Source organism: Mustelus asterias, chromosome 3 (genome assembly GCF_964213995.1).
Source record: "Mustelus asterias chromosome 3, sMusAst1.hap1.1, whole genome shotgun sequence".
NCBI classification, from domain to species: Eukaryota; Metazoa; Chordata; class Chondrichthyes; order Carcharhiniformes; family Triakidae; genus Mustelus; species Mustelus asterias.
The window spans coordinates 129,996,364-130,020,049 of record NC_135803.1 but is presented as its reverse complement, the minus strand read 5'-3'; the positions used below and the strand labels follow the sequence as shown (position 1 = coordinate 130,020,049).

At 48.3% G+C, this 23,686-nt stretch overlaps 1 protein-coding gene across 1 annotated transcript in view; it reads left to right on the top strand.

Annotated features, from left to right (window-relative positions):
- Positions 1 to 23,686, top strand: part of cacna2d3a (calcium channel, voltage-dependent, alpha 2/delta subunit 3a) — an 838,535-nt gene that overhangs the window by 504,101 nt on the left and 310,748 nt on the right. Inside the window, exon 12 of the mRNA XM_078210160.1 lies at positions 4,908 to 4,986. Within this exon, the coding sequence (XP_078066286.1) occupies positions 4,908 to 4,986 (79 nt within the window). The remainder of the gene's footprint in view (positions 1 to 4,907; positions 4,987 to 23,686) is intronic.

The following is a 23,686-nucleotide window of genomic DNA, read 5'->3' as shown; positions in this document are numbered from 1 at the left end:
ATACAGTTACTCAGCGGAATGAAAATAGATGGGTGACGGTGAGAGGGGCTGGGAAGAAGCAGTCGGTGCAGGGATCCCCTGTGGTCGTTCCCCTTAGCAATAAGTATTCCGCTTTGGATACGGTTGAGGGGGACGACATACCAGTGGTGAGCCGCAGTGAGAGGATCTCCGGCACTGAGTCCGTCCCTGTGGCTCAGGAGGGTAAGGAGGAGAGCGGGAGGGCAATAGTTATTGGGGACTCGTTAGTTAGAGGGATAGATAGGAGGTTCTGTGGCAGCAAAAGAGACTCGAGGATGGTTTGTTGCCTACCGGATGCCAGGGTCCGTGACGTCTCGGACCATGTTTTCCGGATTCTTAAGGGGGAGGGGAAACAGTCACAAGTCGTGGTACACATTGGTACCAACGACATAGGTAAGAGAAGGGATGGGGATTTAAAACAGGAATTTCGGGAGCTCGGCTGGAAGCTGAGAGCAAAGACAAAACATGTGGTCATCTCTGGTACGCTACCGGTGCCACGTGATAGCGAGTTGAGGAACAGGGAGAGAGTGCACTTAAACATGTGGTTGCAGGGATGGTGCAGGAGGGAGGGTTTCAGATACGTGGATAATTGGAACACGTTCTGGGGAAGGTGGGACCTCTACAAACAGGACGGGGTGCACCTGAACCAGAGGGGCACCAATATCCTGGGAGGGAAATTTGCTACGGCTCTTCAGGGGGATTTAAACTAATTTGTCAGGGGAGTGGGAAAAGGAGTTGTAGTCCAGAAGTCAGTGTTGAGGGTGGTGAGGTATTGGGGAAGGTATCAAGGTCAAGGGTGGGTACCGGTAGACAGGAAGATGGGTTGAAGTGTGTCTACTTCAATGCAAGGAGCATCCGGAACAAGGTGGATGAACTTGGGGCGTGGATTGCTACTTGGGACTACGATGTTGTGGCCATTACGGAGACGTGGGTAGAACAAGGACAGGAATGGTTGTTGGACGTTCCGGGGTATAGATGTTTCAGTAAGTGTAGGGAAGCTGGTAAAAGAGGTGGAGGAGTAGCATTGTTAATCAAGGATAGTTTAACGGCTGCGGAAAAGCACTTTGAGGGGGATATGCACACTGAGGTAATATGGGCTGCAGTTAGAAACAGGAAAGGAGCGGTCACGTTGCTAGGAGTTTACTATAGGCCCCCAAATAGTAATAGAGATGTGGAGGAAGAAATTGCTAAGCAGATTATGGATACGTGTGGGGGTCACAGGGTAGTTGTCATGGGGGACTTTAACTTTCCAAATATTGATTGGAACCTTTGTAGGTCAAATAGTTTGGATGGGGCACTTTTTGTGCAGTGTGTGCAGGAGGGTTTCCTGACACAATATGTGGATAGGCCGACAAGGGGTGAGGCCACATTGGATTTGGTACTGGGAAATGAACCGGGCCAAGTGTTAGATTTGGTTGTGGGAGAGAACTTTGGAGATAGTGACCACAATTCGGTGTCTTTTGTTATTGCAATGGAGAGGGATAGGGCCGGACGGCAGGGCAAGGCTTACAATTGGGGGAGAGGTAATTATGATGCGATTAGGCAAGAATTAGGGGGCATAAGATGGGAACAGAAACTGTCAGGGAAAGGCACTGATGAAAAGTGGAACTTTTTCAAGGAACAAATACTGGGTGTCCTTGATAGGTATGTCCCTGTCAGGCAGGGAGGAAATGGCCGAGTGAGGGAACCGTGGTTCACAAAAGAGGTGGAATGTCTTGTGAAAAGGAAGAGGGAAGCTTATGTAGGGATGAGGAAACAAGGTTCAGATGGCTCGACTGAGGGTTACAAGTTAGCAAGGAACGAACTGAAAAAGGGGCTGAGGAGAGCTAGGAGGGGACATGAGAAGTCCTTGGCGGGTCGGATCAAGGAAAACCCCAAGGCTTTTTACTCTTATGTGAGGAATAAAAGAATGACCAGGGTGAGGTTAGGGCCGGTCAAGGACAGTGGTGGGAACTTGTGTATGGAATCAGTAGAGATAGGCGAGGTGATGAATGAATACTTTTCTTCAGTGTTCACCAAGGAGAGGGGCCATGTTTTTCAGGAAGAGAAGGTGTTACAGGCTAATAGGCTGGAGGAAATAGATGTTCGGAGGGAGGATGTATTGGCAGTTTTGAATAAACTGAAGGTCGATAAGTCCCCTGGGCCTGATGAAATGTATCCTAGGATTCTTTGGGAGGCGAGGGATGAGATTGCAGAGCCTTTGGCTTTGATCTTTGGGTCCTCGCTGTCCACGGGGATGGTGCCAGAGGACTGGAGAGTGGCAAATGTTGTTCCTCTGTTTAAGAAAGGGAATAGAAATGACCCTGGTAATTATAGACCGGTTAGTCTGACTTCGGTGGTTGGTAAATTGATGGAAAAGGTCCTTAGGGATGGGATTTACGACCATTTAGAAAGATGCGGATTAATCCGGGATAGTCAGCACGGATTTGTGAAGGGCAAATCGTGCCTCACAAATTTCATAGAATTTTTTGAGGAGGTAACTAGGTGTGTTGATGAAGGTAGGGCGGTTGATGTCATATACATGGATTTTAGTAAGGCGTTTGATAAGGTCCCCCATGGTCGGCTTATGATGAAAGTAAGGAGGTGTGGGATAGAGGGAAAGTTGGCCGATTGGATAGGTAACTGGCTGTCTGATCGAAGACAGAGGGTGGTGGTGGATGGAAAATTTTCGGACTGGAGGCAGGTTGCTAGCGGAGTGCCGCAGGGATCGGTGCTTGGTCCTCTGCTCTTTGTGATTTTTATTAATGACTTAGAGGAGGGGGCTGAAGGGTGGATCAGTAAATTTGCTGATGACACCAAGATTGGTGGAGTAGTGGATGAGGTGGAGGGGTGTTGTAGGCTGCAAAGAGACATAGATAGGATGCAAAGCTGGGCTGAAAAATGGCAAATGGAGTTTAACCCTGATAAATGTGAGGTGATTCATTTTGGTAGGACAAATTTAAATGTGGATTACAGGGTCAAAGGTAGGGTTCTGAAGACTGTGGAGGAACAGAGAGATCTTGGGGTCCATATCCACAGATCTCTAAAGGTTGCCACTCAAGTGGATAGAGCTGTGAAGAAGGCATATAGTGTGTTAGCTTTTATTAACAGGGGGTTGGAGTTTAAGAGCCGTGGGGTTATGCTGCAACTGTACAGGACCTTGGTGAGACCGCATTTGGAATATTGCGTGCAGTTCTGGTCACCTCACTATAAGAAGGATGTGGAAGCGCTGGAAAGAGTGCAGGGGAGATTTACCAGGATGCTGCCTGGTTTGGAGTGTCGGTCTTATGAGGAAAGGTTGAGGGAGCTGGGGCTGTTCTCTCTGGAGCGGAGGAGATTGAGGGGAGACTTAATAGAGGTTTATAAAATGATGAAGGGGATAGATCGAGTGAACGTTCAAAGACTATTTCCTCGGGTGGATGGAGCTATTACGAGGGAGCATAACTATAGGGTTCATGGTGGGAGATATAGGAAGGATATCAGAGGTAGGTTCTTCACGCAGAGAGTGGTTGGGGTGTGGAATGGACTGCCTGCAGTGATAGTGGAGTCAGACACTTTAGGAACATTTAAGCGGTTATTGGATAGGCACATGGAGCACACCAGGATGGTAGGGAGTGGGATAGCTTGATCTTGGTTTCAGATGAAGGTCGGCACAACATCGTGGGCCGAGGGGCCTGTTCTGTGCTGTACTGTTCTACGTTCTATGTTCTAAGGCATTAATTACAGCATACCTGGAATGCTGTAACAATTTTGGTCCACTTATCTAAGGAAAGATATACTGACATTGGAGGCAGTCCAGGAAGGTTCACTAGGTTTATCCTGGGAATGGAGGGATTTTCTAATGAGGAGAAGTTGAGTAAGTTTTGATTTGATTTATTGTCACATGTATTAGTATAGAATGAAAAATATTGTTTCTTGCGCGCTATACAGACAAAGCATACCGTTCATAGAGAAGGAAACAAGAGAGTGCCGAATGTAGTGTTACAGTCATGGCTAGGATGTAGAGAAAGATCAACTTAATGCAAGGTAGGTCCATTCAAAAGTCTGATGGCAGCAGGGAAGAAGCTGTTCTTGATTCGGTTGGTACGTGACCTCAGGCTTTTGTATCTTATTCCCGACCGAAGAAGGTGAAAGAGAGAATGTTGGCCCTTTACTCACTGGAGTTTAGAAGATTGCGAGGCAACCTTATTGCGATATATAGGATTCTCAGGAGCCTTGACAGGATAAATGCTGAGAGATTGTTTCCCCTTCTGGGGTCGTGCAGGACCAGAGGGCATAATCTCAGAATGAGAGGTAGCCCATTTAAGATGAAGATGAGGAAGAATTTCTTCTCTCAGATGGTAATCAATCTGTGGAATTCTTTATCGCAGAGGGCTGTAGATGCTCATTAATTCATTAAGTATGTTCAAGGCTGAGCCAGACAGATTTTTAGTCAGTAAGGGAATCGAGGGTTATGGGGATAAGGCAGGAAAGTGGAGGATTATCGCATCAGATGAAAAAGCCCTTGATGGTGTAATCTTCGAATAAGTATAAATATTATTTCTATTGTTGTATCTCAGTCAACAGACCTTCATCTCTCTGAGAAACCTCCCCCCTGCTTCTCTTTCCTGCCCAAAACATTGAGGCATCCACAATCAGCACAAGTTGTTCTTGCCGTTGTTTGCGTGTGTGAATATTTTTTACTTTGTTCCCAGTAAGTCACACCCTGGGGCCCCCTGCCCCACCTTGTAACCAAGCCACCCAAGCTTGTTGTCGGCACAGAACAGATCACCTTCTTTACTGCCCCATTTACCTTGAATTAAAAAGACAGTTCCGGAACATAATTATCCCATCCAACCCTTGAACTCATAACATTTAATTAACCTTAAAAGATACAAAAGTCTAATGAGATGTTATTTTCTATTTTTCAGGTGCGCATATTTGCCTATCTAATCGGACGCGAGGCAGTATTTTCTGAAAATCTGAAGTGGATGGCCTGTGCAAATAAAGGTTTGTCTTTTGCACTGAAATTGCAAGCAAATGATTCTGGCTTGCTAAAGTCAAGATGAGCAATAGTGGAAAAAAAAGGGCTGATTTCATAATAAGAGTCTTGTGTTGTTGTGTGAGGCGCATTGAAGCTGTGCATGGCAATAATATCTTTGCTTTTTACTGAGTGAGGAATTGGAGGATAGTGATTTAAGAACTTGGATACTGTTGTGAGAAATTGTGCAGAGTGCCGAATAAACTGTGTTTTAGCTTTATGCAGATAAAACTGATGATAATTCCTACCATATCTGCTAATATTTTACAGCCAGAAATGAGTAGAAATCACGAAAAGAAAGATTACATTAGATCCAGGCCATTATGCATGAATGTGCTGTTCCTTAGCATTATCCATTTGGGTTTGCTCTTTTGTAGTCAATGATTTCTTGTACATTTTTATTATATTTCCTTCTTGATAGGATTTATTTTTGATCACATCTGGCAAGACTTGTTATTTCTCCGTGTAGCTAAGCATACAATAATTGTAGAGCTCAAAATGTAGGGGTCGAACACCTTGGTGCACAGCCCCTGTTGTATTGATATGCATCATCACCCATCTCCCTTCACTTTAGGCAAGGACACAAGAAGGCTGCTCATGGTTCTGCTCACTTAGCCTGCTGTAATGTGTTCTGAACTGCCTGTGGCTAGGCTCATTATGACTCTGAATTTAATGTTAATTCAGGATCCTTTCCTAATGTGACCAAAACACAGAAAGCGATGCAGGAAAATGCTTTTGTCTGTAATGGAAAAAGAAACAGTTTTGTTCCTTCAAAGTAACCTTCCCTTTCAAACAGAGCTCCTCTTATTTTCTGCTCACACCATTTCAGTCTCCAGCAGCTAATGGTTTGAAGGAGGCATTGTGACCAAACCAGGAAAAAGGCAACCTGTAACCCTTAAGCAGCTGCTGTTTGCCTGGCGTTGAATGCTGTGATTTGTCATCCAGTGGCAGTACCAATAAAATATTCCAACAAGATAATCTTGCATTTTCATGCAGACCAGCATGTGTCTTTGCACCAGGACCTCATTATCTGCCCCACAGTCACACTAAAAGATGATAGCACAAAAGAATATTATGATAAAACTATATCCGTGTGGACATGATACAGGCGTTTGACTGAAGTTATAATAGAATACTTGTTCAACTGCTCTCTCTGTAGAAATTTTTATTCCAAAGAAGAAAGGTCCTAGGATATATTAGGGGTGATTTTGAGCCTGCAATCTCCGTCTGTGGAATTGCGGCAACATTCGGAAAGCGTGATTTGCTTGGCGAGTTTCTGAGTTCTGATCTTACCAGCCCCTTGCCGGTGGAGTGGTGTGAAACATATTGTGGGACTGCAGAAAGCTCATTTTAATACATTAGCATGTCATTAGCAAGCACTCTCTCTGGGACTTCCCCCGCCCACCACGGGATACTCACCGGGCGCCTGCGAGATGTTACACCAGCAACATGTACAACAGCTGTATATAAGCGTGAGCCTGGCACCTTCACATCCAGAGGTGAGCGCTCAGACAGCCAGCACCCTCCACGGTGTGCATTGCTCTGGGAGGACACATGGGAGAATACAAATCAGTGACACTTGGGGCTGGAGGTGGGGGTCTCAGAAGAGCTCCAAATTTCAGGCGAGGAATTTGGACAGATCACTTGCAGGCCTTACCTTCCCTTCATGTCGGGGCACCTCTTGCTTTAATGGGGTTGTGAAGGTCAGTATGCAGGCAGCACTTTCCATGTCCTCTGTCTTGTGTCCCTGTCCATGTCGCAGCTGAGGGAGTGCCCTTCCTTAGTGCGGGCTGCCCACAAGGCGGACGGGCTTGAAAACAAGAGACTCAGCACTGAGGGCCGACTGTGAATTACCCCCGGGTGGGGTCCCATGAGAGGCCGGGCTGTCAGGGCAGAGTGGGGGATTCAGGAATGGTCTGCGTTTCCCCTCATGCAGCCTGAAGGGTCTCGCTCTCGGGGGAGGGTGACTGCAGAGTGACTGGAACCCGCACTCAGGCAGCGGTGTGAGGACAGAGGGGAGAATCCGCCCGGCAGTCCCACACCGACAGTCAGGGGTGCTTGTGTGTAATAGTAGATCTCAATGGGTCAGGGAAGGCTGCTCAGCTCTGCACCTCGGGTGACCTGGGAGGAACAGGATGTCCCCTGGGAATGGGCTGGATATGCTAATCACTGGCCTCACGATTCAGCTGTGCCTCATCTGCCACAAAAGGCAGACACCTGGCTGAGCAGCCACCCCAGCCTCTCCTCACTAATGATTACGCCAATAAATGGTGTGCAGCCAAAAAGTGCTGCCATTTAGTGGAAACCAACAGTTAACCCTCCGCAAGTCAATGTCCCAGGCATTGAGCTGGCATTCTCAGAAAGGCTGCAACATCACACAGATTCCACTGATGTGCTCCCCTATGCAAGGCGTGAGGGTGATGTCTATCATCACACACCCCAATCGAGGTCATGACAGGGTGCATCGGCAAAGCCTCCTGTCAGGATGCAAACACCGGTCACATGCAACCACTCAACTGTCTGCTAATGTGGCGCTGGGTTTCTTTGGGGGTTTGGGGACTGGGGGAATGCGGGCATTTGGTGTCACTGAGACCCTGGTGGGGCCATGCACTGCATCCTGCTGGTGTTGCCAGGGTCCAATGCGGAGATGTGGCTATGGGTCTGAGGGGAGGATGTGAGGGATAGCGCTGAGGTAGCTACTCTGGGTGTGCTGCCATTGGGTGGTAGTCCCAGAGGAATCGAGAGAGGAGGGTCAGGACTCTCTCCTGAACCCTTATTGTTCACTATGGTCTTGCCTTTTTTACAGTGCATGGTCTGGAGGACCATGGAGCCTGTCGAGTTGACCATCCTACTTATTGGCTAAGAGCCGCGGTCGAGACACCAATGTGCCGCAGCACCTGGCCAGGAGCAGCACCCTGCGGAGGAGGGAGAGGTTGGGCCTGTCGCTGTGCCGGGAGCAGCACCGCAGATTGTAGATACCGGCTGAGGGTTTTCCAACATCGGTCACCGTAGCTGCAGATGTCAGAAATGTAGTGCCGTCGAGGTTGCGTCTGTCCCAGAGGATGGTGGACCACCTCTGCCAGACCCTGCAGGAGCTGGCACCACATGGAATGGGGGGACACCCACTGCCTGTGGCCTTTAAACTCACAGTGGCTCTGAATTTCGATGCGAGTAGCTCAGTCCCAGGAGACCTGATTGGCATCTCCCAGTCAGCCACACACAATTGCATCTGAGAGGTTACTTTGTGTTAGGGTTCACATGTATATCACCTTGAACTGTGACCAGGTGAGCCAAGACACCAGGACCATGGTCTTCGTCACCTTAACAGGCTTTCCCCAAGAGCTAGGTTTGACTGATTGCACCCATAGGACCCTGTGTACTCCAGAGCGCCATGTGGCGGCATTCATGAACCGTGAGGGACACCCATCCCTCAATGTACAGCTCACCTGTGTCCACACAATGTACTTCATGCTGGTGTGTGCCCATTTCCCAGGGAGCGTCCATGACAGTTACATCTTGGGGCACTCTCAGATCACAGATGTCTTTGAGGGAGAGCAGCAGCTGGAGATATGGCTCCTTGGGGACAGGGGCTACCCACTCAGAGGTGGCTGATGACGCCAGTGCGAGGAGGCCACAAGCACCAGCGGAGGTTTATTACAATGAGGTTCACGCTGCAGTGCACATTGGCCTGCTGAAGGTGTGGTTCAGGTGCCTGGACCGCTCAGGGGTGCCCTAAAATACAGCCCCCAGAGGGTGTCCCGCGTCATTGTAGTCTGCTGTGCTCTCCACAACTTGGCGCCGCAGAAGGAAGACCACCTGGACTTGGAGGAGATGGAGAAGCGCCACATTTCCTCGGATGAGCAGGATATCGAGGGGGGGGGGAGGCGGTGAGAGTGACTGCACAGAGGAGGAGGTGGAAGAAGCCTGGGCAGTGATCAGGGCCTGACTGGGCTGACGCGCTAGGTTGGCCTCTTAGTGTCTTGCTTCAGGGACGAGCAGGGCTAGGGAGCGACCAGCGCTCCCACCATGGGGACTCACATCTCACCAATTAGATGGTGCCAGCAGTATGCTCCCATGCTGTTTCCAGGTGTCATGGACAAAGTGCTGAAGTTATTGGCCGGACTCTGCGGAAGAATGATGATGACTTGCATAGAGAACAGAGCGATGCTCCTTTCATCCTCAGCGATATGTCTGACTCCTGCCAGACATAGAACTTAACATGTCCTGCCATCGAATGGGCTTATCATAGGGCTCGGAAACGTGAGATACATGGTGTCAGCTACTACAGATCCCACCCACATCAGAGGTCCTGGTGTTAACATCCATCTTACAGCTGAGATGGGCAGCCTGGCAGCATCTTGACAGCCCTCGACCTCATGATCACTAGACATGAGAGGGATGCGTTTTGATGGAGGGAGATGAGGGGGTTCACTCTTCCATGGATAGGAGTTGGGGGATGGAATCTGCGGGGTGGGGGGGGGGGGCGGTTGGGGCTGTTAGCAGCAGCGCCCCCTTCCTGCATCGCCGGTGTGGGAGGGACATAGCATTGCCATTCTCACACTCCACAGGGATCAGGTGCTGGGGGAGCTCAGTGGTTCTCTGGGCTTGATGGCATGAACAGACAGGGTGGAGGCTCTGTGGGTGAACAAAGTGACATTTAATGCAAAACATACAATATAATGGTGACCTATCTACACTCGTGCCTATATTCACCCATGCTCACTAAGTGCCGATGGTTTCTAAATCTTCCTCACCCTCCCACAAGGTCTAGGTGGACTTCACAGCTGAGGTTGAGACAGCTGCTGACTTCCACACCCTTTTGCCTGAGATGACCTTAGCGGGCATCCACTGGGGAGTCAGGATCTTGAGGGTCCAGGTCTGCTTTCGGCAGCACGGATGTTTGACTGCTTCCCTCCTCAGTGTCGGGATGGAGGTGTGTTTCTCACAGGGAGGGGTGGTGTCAGATGGGCTGGAGATGCCCAGGCTTCCTTGGTTGGAGGGCACCGGCCTATACACTTGTCAATCCTCTTCCCTTTGTGTTCCCGGGGACCCCTGTGCTCCCCCATGGACGGGAGGGGCAGCTGGAATGAGATCCAGAAACATCTGGCACTGATATTTGTGGATTCTCACCAGTGCCAGCACCATGCAGTCGAAGCTCTACAAAATGAAGCTCCCCACTGAGGCATGGTGCAGACATCTTCTACCATCAAAGATGCCATGCACCTCCTGCACCAAGGCCTCCACTGCAGACACCACCCTCACAGTGTTGGCCTTGTTGCGCTGCACCATCTGCTCAGATAGAAGGCGATGGGACTCCTCCAATTGGCCTTGCACTCTGAGGAGGGCACCCGTCATCCCTTCCTGATGCTCACACTGTGCCTTTGCAGCTCCAGCACTGGGGGACACATCATCAGCAAGGGGCTCAGCAGAGTCCTGGGCTCCAACATCCCTCCGAGTGCCGGTTCTCTGGGATGTCCCTGCCTCCAACTGCAGTGGATCTTCAGCTTTGAGGTGCTCATCAGTGAGTGATCCAGAAGCCTGTCTACTTCTGGACCCAGCGAGGTGTGAGTGTCTGCGCTGGTGCCGGATGCAGGTGACCGCTGCAAAGCTTCTTCACTGGTCGGGTGGGAGAAGTCCCCCTCTGAACTGCTGGAGTCTGGTGGGGCTGCGAGGATGGTCCAACCTGTTCCACCTGCAAGAGAAGGGTCATTACAGGAGATACAGAGGGAACATTGATTACTCACTTGAGACTTGAGGAATGACAGCATATGTGTTGAAGATTCTCACGTTTAACTGCTGCCCCCACTTCACCAGCAGCATGGTGTGGTGAACCATCGTTGGTTACCACTGGGGGTTGTTATTATGTTACTGTTGGGCTAGGGTGTTGTCACTGTGGGGGTTGTACAATGTTGTTGGGTTAGGGTGTTTACCTGTTATGTGTTATCATGGCACATCCCGGTGGGGCCCCGCCTCCGGTGGCGAGGTATAAGACCCTCTGCTTCGGCAGGACCCCTTCAGTCTGAACTGGTGTATTCGTGTTAGTAGTTCCATTGTTAGACAATAAAAGCCTTCAATACTGAAGCCTTGTTCCATGTGCTTGATTGTCGCGCATCAATTTTATTGTCTAACAGAAAACTCTCAGCTGTACAAAAAAAGAGTATGGAACAGATCTTGAAACCAGATCGTCTGGCGCTGGACCCACGTGCGGTCGGTGCCGCTAACACCTTCGACCACTGGTGGAAGTGTTTCGAAGACTACCTGGCTGCCTCTGTAGCTATTACTACAGACAGTGACAAACTCCAAGTCCTCCACGCAAGGGTAAGCGACACGATTTATCTCGCGATTCGTGCGGCTCCCACTTACCCGAGGGCCATCGAGCTCTTGAAGAAACGATACACGAAACCACCCAACGAGATACACGCTCGTTACCTCCTCGCTACACGACGTCGGCAGTCGGGCGAAACCATGGAGGACTACGCCAATGAGCTCCTGCGGCTTGCCAGGGGTTGCGATTGTAAAGACGTATCAGCCGAACAATACATGTACGACCTCGCCCGAGACGCGTTCGTAGCAGGGGTAGGGTCCTCGTACATCAGGCTTAAATTACTGGAAAAGGGGAACCTCGACTTGACCCAAGCGATGGAGATGGCTGAGATGCTGGAAGCGGCATCGAAAAGCTTGGCGCTGTACCCCGAGGACCACGTGCAGTCAACGTGGCAGGAGCAAGCTCAGCTCCCTCCTCGCCCCGCAAACTCGCGCTCCCAGATCGATCCGACGACGGCGGCAGCTCCAGGTGGCCAGCGATGCTATTTTTGCGGTGGGGCCAAGCATCCACGGCAACAGTGTCCGGCAAGAACGGCAATCTGCAGCCAGTGCGGTAAAAAAGGCCACTACGGTAATGTCTGCAGGTCGAAGTCTAAAAACGGCAGTGCAGCTTGTAACCCTCCAGAACGGAGACAATCTCCTTCGGCGTCGCAGTACCCACGAGGTCCGACCACGTGCGAACCCAGGACGGCGCCATCGTGGCTGACGGAGGAGGAGGAAGACCACCAGGAGTCGCTGCGTTTGGCGCCCTCGCCCACGTGCGATTCATGGGGGCGGCCATCATGGTCCACGACGACTAGGAGCGACCAGCAGGGGTCCTCAGCATCAACATCGGCGGCATGCAGTGACGCCCAGGGGCCAACGGTGGCGTCGATCTCCCTGGACCAGACTAAGTACCACAGGCTTGAGAATTCAATGATGGATATAAAGGTAAATGGTCGAACTGTGAATTGTCTGTTTGACAGTGGGAGCACCGAAAGTTTCATACACCCTGAAACTGCTAAAAGGTGTGGACTCCGGGTTCTCCCTGCCAAACAGACAATTTCCATGGCATCACGGTCCCGGTCTGTACCGATCCAAGGACGATGTATGGTAACTCTAGAGGTACAGGGCACAATTTATGAGCAATACAGGCTCCTTGTGTTACCTCACCTTTGTGCGCCAATTCTCCTCGGACTAAATTTTATGGTCCACATGAAGAGTGTGATCCTACAGTACGGTGGGCCACTCCCTTCACTGGCAGTAGGGAATCAGCCGCAGCCTCCAAATTGCCCAAAGCGCCCCGCATGCAATCTTTCCACTCTGAAAATCACTACACCATCCCTATTTAAGAATCTGGTACCAGGCTGCAAGCCCATCGCTACTAAAAGTAGGCATTACAGCGCTGAGGACCGGATCTTTATTAGATCTGAGGTTCAGCGGCTCCTCAAGGAAGGGATCATACAGGCCAGTGCTAGTCCGTGGAGAGCGCAGGTCGTGGTAGTCAAAAGCGGGAACAAACCTCGGATGGTCATCGACTACAGTCAGACCATTAATCGTTATACGCAGCTGGATGCGTATCCTCTCCCGCGCATTTCTGATATGGTCAATCAGATTGCGCAGTACCGAGTGTTCTCTACCATAGACCTTAAGTCCGCCTACCATCAACTCCCCATCCGCCCAGAGGACCGACAATATACGGCTTTTGAGGCGGATGGTCGTCTATACCAATTCCTCAGGGTTCCATTTGGTGTCACCAATGGGGTCTCGGTCTTCCAGCGTGCTATGGACCGAATGGTGGACCAGAACGGGTTGCGGGCTACCTTCCCGTACCTGGATAACGTCACCATCTGCGGCCATGACCAGCAGGACCATGACACGAATCTCCAACACTTTCTGCGCACCGCATCTCGCCTGAACCTGACCTATAACAGGGAGAAGTGCGTATTCCGTACGCACAGGTTAGCCATCCTCGGATACGTGGTGGAAAACGGGGTAATTGGCCCTGATCCAGACCGTATGCACCCCCTTTCTGAACTTCCCGTGCCCGCTAGCACGAAAGCACTGAGGAGATGCCTCGGGTTCTTTTCGTACTATGCACAGTGGGCCCCCAATTACGCGGACAAAGCTCGTCCGCTCATCAAGTCCACGACCTACCCACTTACGCCGGAGGCCCAATTGGCTTTCAAGGCTTTGAAAAGCGACATTTCGAAAGCCACGATGCACGCGGTGGATGAATCCATCCCTTTCCAGGTGGAGAGTGATGCATCTGATTTCGCCCTAGCCGCCACACTAAACCAGGCAGGCAGGCCCGTCGCGTTCTTTTCCCGCACCCTTCAGGGCCCAGAAATTCGGCACTCAGCGGTGGAGAAGGAGGCTCAGGCCATTGTGGAGGCAGTCAGACACTGGCGCCATTACCTGGCGGGGAAGCGGTTCACTCTGATCACGGATCAACGATCCGTGGCGTTTATGTTCAGCAACACGCAGAGGGGCAAGATCAAGAACGATAAGATCTTGCGGTGGAGAATTGAGCTCTCCACCTATAATTACGATATTATGTATCGTCCAGGGAAGCTCAATGAGCCCTCGGATGCCCTCTCGCGCGGAACATGCGCCATCATGCAGGAGGACCGCTTGAAGGCCCTCCACAATGACTTGTGTCATCCTGGAGTCACCCGACTCTACCATTTCGTCAAAGCCCGCAACCTGCCCTACTCGGTGGAGGATGTCAGGTCAGTGACGAGAAGCTGTCGGATTTGCGCAGAATGCAAACCACACTTTTATCGACCAGACCGGGCACAATTGGTCAAGGCCACTCGCCCTTTTGAGAGGCTGAGTGTGGATTTTAAAGGCCCCCTTCCCTCAACGGACCGGAACGTCTATTTCCTCAACATAATAGACGAGTACTCCCGGTTCCCGTTTGTTGTCCCCTGTGCGGACACGTCGACTGCCACCGTCATCAAGGCATTCAGTGAGCTTTTTACCCTGTTCGGGTACCCCTGCTACATTCATAGCGACAGGGGCTCGTCGTTCATGAGCAACGACTTGAGGCAATTCCTGCTCTCATTCGGGATTGCCTCTAGTAGAACCACGAGCTACAACCCTAGGGGTAACGGACAGGTGGAAAGGGAGAATGCTACAGTCTGGAAGGCTGTCCTACTGGCACTGAAATCCAGGGGCCTTCCAGTCTCCCGTTGGCAGGAGGTCCTTCCAAATGCGCTCCATTCTATCCGCTCCCTCCTGTGTACGGCAACCAATGCTACTCCCCACGAGAGGATGTTCTCATTCCCTCGGAAGTCGTCCTCGGGGATCTCATTACCAGCCTGGTTGACGTACCCAGGACCCGTCCTTCTGCGGCGACATGTGAGGGCTCGCAGGTCCGACCCCTTGGTCGAACCGGTCCAACTCCTCCACGCCAACCCTCAGTATGCCTATGTGGCATATCCTGACGGGCGAGAGGACACTGTCTCCATTAGAGACCTGGCCCCCGCAGGGGACGTAGCAACTCCTGTCGCTCCCATACCCCCTGTCACGAATCCACTACTACTCATTGCTTCCCCAGACGTGGCGCGGTCAGCACCGGGACCAGTGCATAACAGTTCTACTCCCATGTACAGCTTGCCTGAGACTCGGAGATCGGCGCCACCACCGAAGGTTCCAGGATCCCCTGCACCATCGCCTCACCAGGGCCAACCGGCCCGGGAGTCCTTGAGGGGACAGCCGGACGTTGTTTTGGAGAGAACGCCACCGCAAGCACCTGCTCCGGTTTCGCAACCGGTGTTGAGGAGATCACAGCGTCGGTGCGGTCCTCCAGACCGTCTGGACTTGTGAATTCTGTACATATGACCTGTTTTTTTTGCACCCCGCCGGCCTTTTGTTTTTAAAGGAGGGGTGAATGTGGTGAACCATCGTTGGTTACCACTGGGGGTTGTTATTATGTTACTGTTGGGCTAGGGTGTTGTCACTGTGGGGGTTGTACAATGTTGTTGGGTTAGGGTGTTTACCTGTTATAAGTGTTATCATGGCACATCCCGGTGGGGCCCCGCCTCCGGTGGCGAGGTATAAGACCCTCTGCTCCGGCAGGACCCCTTCAGTCTGAACTGGTGTATTCGTGTTAGTAGTTCCATTGTTAGACAATAAAAGCCTTCAATACTGAAGCCTTGTTCCACGTGCTTGATTGTCGCGCATCACATGGGTACACTCTTGCCCTTCCCCAGCCATTTTGAGAATTCGCTACTCAAAAGGTGTGAGGGTTCTCAGCTTGGGCATGACTCCAGCTGGCTATGCCCACTGACACCTATTGTGGTTGAGTTTGATAGGGAGAGTGTAGGTGGGAGTGTTGACATTTAAGATAGTGATGAGGTGTGGTAGGCGTGAAGCTTGGGTAGGAGTTGGAGTGTGAGGAGCATAGCAGCTATTGGGGGAACATGTTGATTGTGGGAGGGAGGGGGGAATCTGGTGCCAGGTGTTGGCAAAGGCCAAGGTAACTGAGTGAGAGAAAGGGTTGGGGGTGTGAGGGGGTCCAGTGAGAGACTGGGGTTGGTTCACTTATCCTGGCTGAGTGAAGAAGATCATTCATCTTCTTCCGACATTGCTGCCCTGTCCTCTTCTACAGTGCGCTTACACTGACCAGGGCTGCCACTGCATCCCAGCTAGGGATGGTGACCTTGCTGGAAAGCGTCTCGTGGAATGGGGATAGAGTGCGTCCCGTCTCTGCTCCACTCCATCCAGCATCCTGGTGAGGGCCCCTCTCCGAAAAGTGTGGCACTTCCTTCTTGCCAACAGTTCCCTGCAGTCGTTGTGGAACAAGTGCTGGGGAGCCATTTATATGCAGCTCCCCAGTGCTTGCAGCAGTTAATTCATTGCGGGGCGGGTGAATCAGAGGGAACACCCCACAGGAGTGGCATGATACTTGTGGGCATAAAGATTATTATTAGATTTGGCCCAAAACCACGCCAGAACCGTCGGCGGGAATCACTCCCTTTTTCACACCAGAACAAACACTCTGCCATTTTTTGGCAAGATTTTGCCCATTATTTCCAAAGTTTCACTTGGTTTAACCAGGAGAGGAGTGGAGAAACTTTGTAGAATCTTCCTTCAATTTCATTAAATGGTGAGGGTAAATTCATGGTAAAATGGATTTTGTACAAGCGATGATAATAATAGACCTGCTGGCATAATGGTCTTTTCTCATTGTGTTTCTTTTATGGTTTACTTAAAGAATAGATCAGTGAATTATGTACTAATCAACAAGAACGGCACAAGAAACTAATGCATAGAATAACCAAGCAACAAATTTATCATGCATTATCTGTCACACTGAATATCCCTGTTATAATGTTTTTAACAGCAAAGTGGTTAAATTGATGAATTATCCCAGTGCACGACTTTAATTTACTCCAAGCTAACTGTACAGATAAAACTGCAGTGATTGTCTTCACCCTGAAATGCTTTCTGTAATGATAAGTCCCAATACACAAATCACCGACAAACCTCAGGTTTTGCATTACATTGACTGCGGGTTAATTATGTTTGGGCAGATTATGTAAGTGCCAAAATAAAGTTAATCTTGCAGACATAAAACCTGTTTCTTAGACGAAAGCCTACCATCATACTCAAATACAATATCTCCAATAGGATTTATGCAGCACTCGATCTGATTAGGGAACAAGACAAGTTGAAAGTAAAACTGAAACTGCACTTTCAGTTTTAGTTTGTGAGTTTGTTTCAATTTCTATATTTTCTATCAAAGGGCCTGAAATTGATCACACAATGTTCTGCAAAATCTAAAAGCAGTATGGGTTGATCAGTCACCGGAATGAACCATTGCTCATTAGATTATGGATTCAACTGACCTCAATTCTGATGAGTGAGAAAGAGCAGTGGATGCATTAGATCAGCAATACCCAATTTATGAAGGATGTTATCATTCCTGATTTTTGACATTGGACTATATATTATGGGGTTCCATGGAACCCGGAAAAGGTTGGGGCTTGCAGCAGTATATTTCCTGATTGTGCTCTGCCGCTGAGGAGTGGAGTTTGCATTATGATTGTCAGAAATCAGGGAGAGATTCTATGGAGCCCACAAGAGCAGGAAATGTGGTGCGGACTTTAGTAGGTGGGATGCAAAATCTCAATTTCCCAACAATGGGTTGAGATGCAGAGATAAAGTCAGCAGTGTGTTTGTTGGTGGTGTGTCAAGCTTTACACCAGCCGGCAGTGTGTTCATACTTGTAATACCGTGAATGCTCATTAGCAGTGAAGCTTTCATTAACTATATCCGACCTTCAAGATAAGTTCGCAGCACACACAAGAATCTTCTGGCACCCAGTTCACCTTTTTTGTAAAGGTGGCGTGTGCCAGTTGGACAGAAAGTCAGCGGTTTTCCTTGTTCCACTCTACAGCACAATAGAGTGTAGTCGGGAGAATGGCAGTTTGCACAGAGGCTCAGGACCAGCAAGGGTGAGTTAGTGGTCAGGGAGTGAGGATCAGGAGCATGGAAGAATGAAGTGGAAAGGGCTTGGAGATCTGGGTATAATGGGGGGGAGAGGGGGGGAGGGGTGGTGGGAACTGTCAGTCAAAGTAAGAAAATGCGGAGCCTGTGTGTCCATCTCGGGTGCTGGCTGGCAGATTCTTTCTCATTCACCTACAACATTCCAATTATCCTCGCTGAGATGTTGGACAATGTCTCTTACAATGTGTAGAAAGGAGAGCCAGCCGAGCTTGCAAGTTCAACAATGTCCCAAAGAGTGCCAAGTGCAACACTGGACACTAACCTGAATATGCAGTCAGTAAAGAATGAACAAAAGAAAGAACAACGTGATTTCTTCCATAATAATGGAAATGCCCTAACTCTCCTGTACCATGAATGAGTGCCAACCATGAAGTGTTCCAGCACAGTTAGCTCTCTGACTAAGCTAGTCTCACCAAATAACAGTGATGCACCCATGAATAAAGTGAAACCAATGACATGTGAAATATTTACAAATAAAATTTAATTTTCTAACACCTTTGTGCTCTCAAGTCTTATGTTAATGGAGTTGGTCAGGAAAGCTTTGGCTGTGATCCAGAGCCTCCCTGTTTGACCAGGAGGCTCTTTTATAACCTCCACATACCTGCTGCATTGTCAGCTTCCTCCTCCATGTGATCTCGTGTGTGTATCCCAGGCAACACCGCTAGCAATTTTAAATTTCAACTGAAATCACTTGGGAAATAGGAAAACGCAACTCAGCGGAAGTGATGCACATTTCCAGTTACCCCACTGGGAACATCAAACTGGATGAAATTTCCCCCAACTCCCCACCTCTGCTGCATTATCCCCAACTTTCCATCCATTAAGCTACACAGAGAAGCCATGCTTCTCCCAGCAACACACCCAAGAAGCATTGTTTCTAAGTCCAAGTGCCCAGTTGGGGCATCAAAGTCAAGTCAAAGTTTATTTATTAGTCACAAGTAAGGCTTACATTAACACTGCAATGAAGTGACTGTGAAATTCCCCTAGTTGCCACAGTCCGGTGCCAGCTCTGATATGTTGAATTTGTTTAAAACCATAAAGCATCAGAGATTGAGATATAAACACACTGAGGTTGAATTCCTCTTCAATTAAATTGTACAAATGTTTTGCTGACATTTGCACCCAGAATATTTGGACACAAGGAATAATGGGCACTGAGGGAACAGGTGGGGTGGGGGGAGGGGGTGTTAAATTTTTAAAATTTATTCATTCATAGGATGTGGGCATCAATGGAAAAGCTAGCATTCATTGACTGTCCCTAGTGCCTTAGGAAGGTGAGGTACCTTTGTGAGCCATTGCAATCCATATGGTCAATGTCTGTCCCACTCACCCACTGTGATATGGGTTAGGGGGTCTTAGGATTTTGATCCAGCAACAAAGAAGAAATAGCAATATTGTTCCAAGTTGGTATGGTGCATAACTTGGAGGGAACTCACAGGTGGTAGAGTCTTAAAGAATCTGCTGCCTTTGACTTTTTAGATTAGGTTTATTTGGTGCCAGTAAAGGGGCCCTGGCATTTGGCTCTGTTCCATCTTGAAGATGGTATAGATGGCAGACACATTACGCCAGTGGCTGGGGGAGAGAATGTTTTATGTGGTGGACGAAGTTCCCGTCAAATGGGCTGCTTTGTCCTGGATAGTATCGAGTTTCCTGAGTGTTATTGGAGCCACATTATCCAGGCAAGTGGGAAATATTCCATTACACGCCTAACTCGTGCTGCATAGATAGTCGAAAGGATTCAAGGAATCAGCGGGTGAGTCACTTGTCACAGAATATCTAGACCTGCTGTAATATCCACAGTATTTGTGTGACTGGTTACAGTTATGTTTCTGGTCAATGATGACCCTCTGGATGGTGAGGGTTTGAATGGTGGTAATGCCATTGAATTTCAGAGGGAGGTGGTTGGGCTCTTTCTTGTTGAAGATGGTCTTTGCGTAGCGCTTGTATGGCACAAATGTTACTTGCCGTTTATCAGCTGAAGCCTGTGAATTGTCCAAGTCTTGCTTGGATGTGGACATGGACTGCTCCAATTTCTATGAAATTGTGAATGGAACTGAATATTGTGCAATCATCACTGAACATCCTCACTTCCAGCCTTATGGTGGAGGGATGATGATTGATGAAGCAGCTTAAAATGGCTGGGCCGAGGACATTACCCCGACAAATCCTTGCAGCAATGTTCTAAGGTTGAGGGTTGAGATGATTGCCCTCCAACAACCATGACCATCATCCTTTGTTCTAGGTGTGACTCCTGTCAACTCATTGACTTCAATTTTGCTAGGGCTCTTTGGTTCCAAATGCTGCCATGATGCCAAAAGCATTCACTCTCACCTCACCTCTTGAATTCAGCTCTTTTGGTCCATGTTTAAACCAAGGCTATAATGAGATGTGGAGTCTGTGGTTATGGTGGAACCCAAACTGAGCAACAATGAGCAGGTCATTGCTGAGTAAGTGCCACTTGATAACACTGTCGGTGACCCCTTCCATCAATTTGCTGATGATCAAGAGTAGAGAGATTTGGATTTTTCTGTTTTTGGTGGTTAGGACACACCTCGGCAATTTTCCATTTGTTGAGTAGATGCCAGTGTTGTAGCTGTACTGGAACAGCTTGGCTAGAGGTGTGGATGGTTCTGGGACACATATTTTCAGCGCTAGAGCCAGGATATCATTGGGGGCCATAGCCTTTAATGTATCCAGTGCACTTAGCAATGAACACACTCTTCAACACATGCTGCTGAGCAACTTAATGAACAGAAATTACAAATTACTTCTACAATCTCAACTAGAGGCAATAGAAATGAACCAGTTGGTTGATGCTGCTTTTAAATAATGGGCGTTCATTTCTGCTGCTGAATGTGTGGGCATTTGGGGGTGAACTCAGGTGGGATGGTGGGAAGGGCTATGCTTGTCTCCTACTGGCCATCACTGGAATTTTACCAACGGCAGGGGAAGTGTCAGGCAGTCCACCCATTCATTGGCCAACTGAGGCCCTTAGATGGCCAATTAATGGCAACTTATGGACCCCTTCCTATTGCCATTTGTATTTGACTAGTGGTGGAGGGATGTGGGGGGACATGCAATATAATAAGGCTGCTACCTATACCTTGATGGCCTGGTTGTGGGCTTGGGCATGTGGCCCCTCCTGTTTGGGTTCCCTTGGCTGAATGAACAGTCCCCCAGTAGAAAGTGCCACCTACTCTTGTTTAGCACCGCCCTCCACCACCTCCAAGGTATGCCTGACTGTCCCTGGCAAAGCCAGCCTTTTAGCTTTTATACCAACCTCCAGCACTGCTCCTGGTTAGGTTCAGCCTGCAAACCCAGTTTTGGCTGCTGCCCTCGGTAGTGCTTTGGGATTGAAGAGCTGCAGGGCATCTGATTAACCAGCAGCTCTCGGAGGTGGGACACCCTTCCACAGAAGCAGAAGCCACGACCTATGGCGACTAATTGTCTGATGACCATACAATCAAGTTGTGACTTCAACTTATCAGGGGTAAACTAGCCCCCAACCTTTCAGCCAGTGGATGGGGCATCTGCATTAATTACCAGCTATTGTTATGAAAGAGGATAGAGGAATAGGACTGGAGGAATAGAAGAGACACAAGTGAAAGAGAACAGAAGTGAAAGAGGGGAGAGACACAAGTGAAGAAGAAAGCAAATAGATGTGAGTGAAACAAACTGAAGCAAAAGAGAGAGCAAAAATAAAATTAAGCGAAAGAAAGATAGCTATGAAGAAAACTAAAAGAGAACCAAAAGAACAAAGGTCTTACCATATTTATGTTAACACCAGAATTTTTTATTGTGCTCTAGTGTGAAAAAAAAATGAGAACCCACTGTTCGAACACACTGCTCGACAATGATAATGAAGATTGATTTCCATTTTAGGCACTACTCTAACTCTGATTATGCACCAAACAGAAAATTCTGTTTGCTAATATCAAGTACATTTATAGTAGCATTAACATCAGGCTATTTATTTTTGTATGTGCCTGCCAACCAACTTGCTTGGCACTACAAAATTCAGTGTTAAAGATCAATTATAAGTGTAAAATTATACTAAAAGCTAATCTGAGTTCTGGATGACTACCTCCACTGCCGTTTAGACAGAGATTGTCTGGTCCAAAGCACATTGCAGTCACAGAGGTCAACAGCCCTAACATCAGTGTTCTCACAATGATTTTCTCCATGAATGCTTCTTACCGACAGTTGCAGTTTTTAGTGTTTCTACACGGCAGATTTGAGAACGAAGAAAGGTGAAACGAAAGTGAAAAAGGATCAAAGTTGTTTCAATTACAAAACTATAAAATTTCCCATCTTAAAATCATTTTTTCCAAATATGTAACAATATACTATTTAATGCAATGCTTTCTCTGAAGACCAAGATTACATTTATTCAATGCTAAATTCAGTATATAAATTTACCAATAATTCTTGTTAATTCCTGTAGTAATATTCTTGTGGTATCTATTTGTAACAGAAATAAGGTATGCTTGAGGATCTTAGTGGGGTTTATTTACAGCTAAATCAGTACAAGCACTAGAGCAATTTCCAGACGCATCCTGCTGTCTAGACCCAAGGGTATGACAATGCAGAGAGAATATGGCTCCTGGTTACATGATGACATCCAAGTACCTGGCTCATCTGCTTGTTGAGGTTCTTAAAGGGACATCACACTTAAAATGATATTGCAACAATCTCTCTGCTTCAACTGTGAAAGCATTAGTTTTACAGGACTCACAGAATAAGATAATCAGATTATTATCGAAGTAGTTGTAATGTACTGATAAAGATAATGCCCTACAGATTTACAAACTTGAGATTGAAACCATTCCAGGATTGGGGCACCAAAACATTGGGGGTATAATTAGTCTTGACTGTCTGCAAAATCTATGCAATAATGCTCGGGGCAGCATGGTCAGTGCAGGCTTGGAGGGCCGAAGGGCCTGTTCCTGTGCTGTAATTTTCTTTGTTCTTTGTTCTTGTATCATGAGAACATTTCACATGCTACTTAACTTTCTATCCCATGGTCTTCCATGGACCAATGAAAAATAAAATGAAACAAGGTGTAAAACGGACTACCAATTTGTCATTGTCAACGTTGCAACATTACTCAAAACCAATTCCATCACCATTGTTTCTTCTTTTATGACTATTAAGAATTAACAACAACTTTTATTTATTAAATGCCTTTAATTTAATGAAATTTCCCCAGGGGCATCACAGGAACATTATAAAACAATGTATGACACCGAGCCATGTAAGGAGATATAGGCTGGAATTTTACCGCCTCGCCCGTCCCAATTCCAGGGTGGGCGAGGCTTGCAGAACGGAATTCTCCATTGGCCTCTGGTGGGATTTTACGAGCCCAAGCAAGATCATAAAATTCTGCCCTAAGGTCTGATGGTCAATAGTTTAGAGTCATAGAGGTTTACAGCATGGAAAAAGGCCCTTCGGCCCAACTTGTCCACACCGCCCATTTTTTTTAAACCCCTAAGGTAGTCCCAATTGTCCACATTTGGCCCATACCCCTCTATACCCATCTTACCCATGTAACTGTCTAAATGCTTTTTAAAAGACAAAATTGTACCCGCTTCTACTACTACCTCTGGCAACTTGTTCCAGACACTCACCACCCTCTGTGTGAAAAATTTGCCCCTCTGGACCCTTATGTATCTCTCTCCTCTCACCTTAGACCTACGCCCTCTAGTTTTAGACTCCCCTACCTTTGGGAAAAGATATTGACTATCTAGCTGATTTATGCCCCTCATCATTTTATAGACCTCTATAAGATCACCCCTCAACCTTCTACGCTCCAGAGAAAAAAGTCCCAGTCTATCCAGCCTCTCCATATAA